General features: G+C 35.9%; 1 protein-coding gene across 1 annotated transcript in view; it reads left to right on the top strand.

Annotated features, from left to right (window-relative positions):
* Positions 1-2,608, top strand: part of pik3r2 (phosphoinositide-3-kinase regulatory subunit 2) — a 44,438-nt gene that overhangs the window by 16,708 nt on the left and 25,122 nt on the right. The window contains exon 3 of the mRNA XM_015391096.1: positions 1,677-1,769. Coding sequence (XP_015246582.1) covers positions 1,677-1,769 — 93 coding nt within the window. The remainder of the gene's footprint in view (positions 1-1,676; positions 1,770-2,608) is intronic.

The following is a 2,608-nucleotide window of genomic DNA, read 5'->3' as shown; positions in this document are numbered from 1 at the left end:
AGATTCTGCAGAGTGGGAGAATAGAATCATGGGTCCTTTTAAAGGCGTGCACTTATTAATCATTATATAGATCTGTCTAGCTGGTGCTGATTGACTAATGAATTGCTTTCTCTAATGTATCCACGTTTTTTTTTTTTTTTTAAAGAATCTAAAACAACATTTTAGTGTTTTTGCTTTTCTGTAGATTTCTGGTCAAAATCAGAAATATTTCCCATTTAGTTTTTTGTTGTTGTTATAACCTAGATCCAGATTGAAAAAAAAAACAACTTTTTAAGTCTTAGATTGCGGTCTTGAAATTTGTTAGTTTATCTTTATGTCTCACTCTAACAGTAAGTAGAAGGTGTTGTCTCTAATTAATAAATATGTGTTTTCAAATATGACAGGGATTCTCTGAAGTGTGAGGAAAAACCTCAGAGTTTCAGGGTTTCTGTGGGTCATTAAATTATTATTTTAATTAAGACCTTAATTGGCATTAAAATCCATTAAATGTGATTATTGTGTCATTTAAAATGCTTTATTGAAAAAAAAAAAAAAACATTTATAAAAACAATTTCAGCAGATAATTCAGATTTAAGTTGTTCCGCCTGTTTGTGCGGAGCTGCTTCCGGTTGATCGTTAAGCCGTTTGTCCGGAAAAGAAGCTTGAGGCGGAGAAAAGGCTAGAGAATAGGAAAATGCTAATTCCAACAAAAATGGCTGGAAAACCAGGAATTTGGGACATGGCTGAAGCCTGTCAGTGGTAAAGATGACTAAGATAAGAAGTTATATATTTATATATATATATATATATAGAGAGAGAGAGTCATAGGTACTTGTTGATGGCATTAAAATTACTTGCAATTGCATTAAAAAGCATTAAATTAGAGTTACTCCTTCCTGTATATATACCCCTGAGTTTCAGGGTTAACCGTTGGACATTGAGGCAGAGAGAAACAGGCAGAGGGTGAGGCACAAAAAGGGAGACGGGGGCCTGAAGGGGGGAACCCTCTGAGAACAAGTGTGCTGGAGAGCAAAAGCAAGACGAAGAAGAGAAAGCCAGAGAGACTGTGGGGGGAATGTGCAGACACAGCGTTTTTCTTCTGAACTCTCCAAATTAATAATCAGCAGAGCTTCAGACCAGCCAGGATTACTCGCTGGCTGCCTCCAAGCACACACACACACCCCACCGACACACACACACCCCACCGACACACACAGGAGCACTGGCTGGGCCGAGCTGGGCCTGGCACAGGGCTTCTGCTTGTTCACTAGTTTTAATCCTTTATTGTGCTACGCTCACGGAAACTGCCAAGGGGGAACCCAGAGCGGGACGGCATGTCGGGAGGGACATAAAGATAGAAAAGAAAAAGAAATCCAGTCAGGAAAGAGATTTTTTTTTAATTCCTCTTTTCTTTCTTCCCAGACGAAGACATGTTTGATTTAATCTGTGGGGATTTGTAAAGTAGATTACAATTTTATCCCTCTTATTTTTTTATGTGCATCAAATTAATTTGTAACTTCATTTCAAATGGTTGTTTATTTTGTTGTATTTTCTAAAGATGAAGTGCAGAAAGTTTTTCTTTCCTTCCAAATGTAAAAGGAAGACATCACCACCTCTTTTTTCAAGCTTTTTAGGACTTTTCTAAAGTTGTGTATCGGAGCTCTTCCAGTTGAAACAGATCTGTGCTCTTGTTTCAGCTGTTCCTGTGCCAGAGCTCACTGAGCAGTTCACACCACCAGAGACGGCTCCCCCAGCCCTCATCAGCCTGATCCAAGCCTTAGAACACAGAGGTACATTTATTTACATTCAGCAGCTTCTTCATCTACTCATTAATGTTCAGGAGGCTGTAGAGCTCGGCAGAAACTGCCTCCTCCTTTTAGATCTGTTTCTCCTATGTGCCCTACTTGACAAATTCTTCAAATGACAAAATACCAAACAACATTTCAGATTAACCCAGGGTTTGGTCCTAAAAGAATATTTTTACTTTAACTTAAAACAAAATCATTCTTCAAAAGGAAAAGAAAAGATGGTGAAAGAACCTGGTTCCTTAGGTATGATGGAGTATGAGGGCCGTACTAAGACTTTTACCTTAAATAGTGAGAGAAAAGTTAGACTATTACAAGAATAAAGTCATAATATTACAAAAATCATAATATGAGAATAAACTTATTGTGTTATGATCCAAAAAGGTTGTTTTGTTTAGTGGAAAGGAGATATAAAGTGACACAATCAGTTCAAAAACCTGCAGTATTTTAACGAAGGTTGAACACGGCTCTTTCATAAAGAATAAAATAAATAAACTTGGGAAACTTCTATAACTTCTCATATTATTACAACTTCATTTGTATGTGTTCCAATTTTATTTTAAAATTATTCCTTATTATCTCTTGATATTGTAGCTTTATTCTCATAATGCAACAACTTTGTTTTTGTAATATTACTTTGCTCTCGCATTATAGCTGAAGTTCTATAATGTAACTTTAATTATGTGTTGTTTCAAATTATTCTCATAATGTTACAACTTTATTCTCAAAATGTTACGTCTTTAATCTCGTAATGTTATGATTTTATTCTCATGATGTTACGACTTTATACTCATAATGTTACGACTTTGTTCTCATAATGTTAC

Source organism: Cyprinodon variegatus, unplaced genomic scaffold (genome assembly GCF_000732505.1).
Source record: "Cyprinodon variegatus isolate N-32 unplaced genomic scaffold, C_variegatus-1.0 Scaffold525, whole genome shotgun sequence".
NCBI lineage: Eukaryota > Metazoa > Chordata > Actinopteri > Cyprinodontiformes > Cyprinodontidae > Cyprinodon > Cyprinodon variegatus.
Note: the sequence above shows the minus strand (reverse complement) of the source record. Positions and strands in the feature narration are given on the sequence as shown.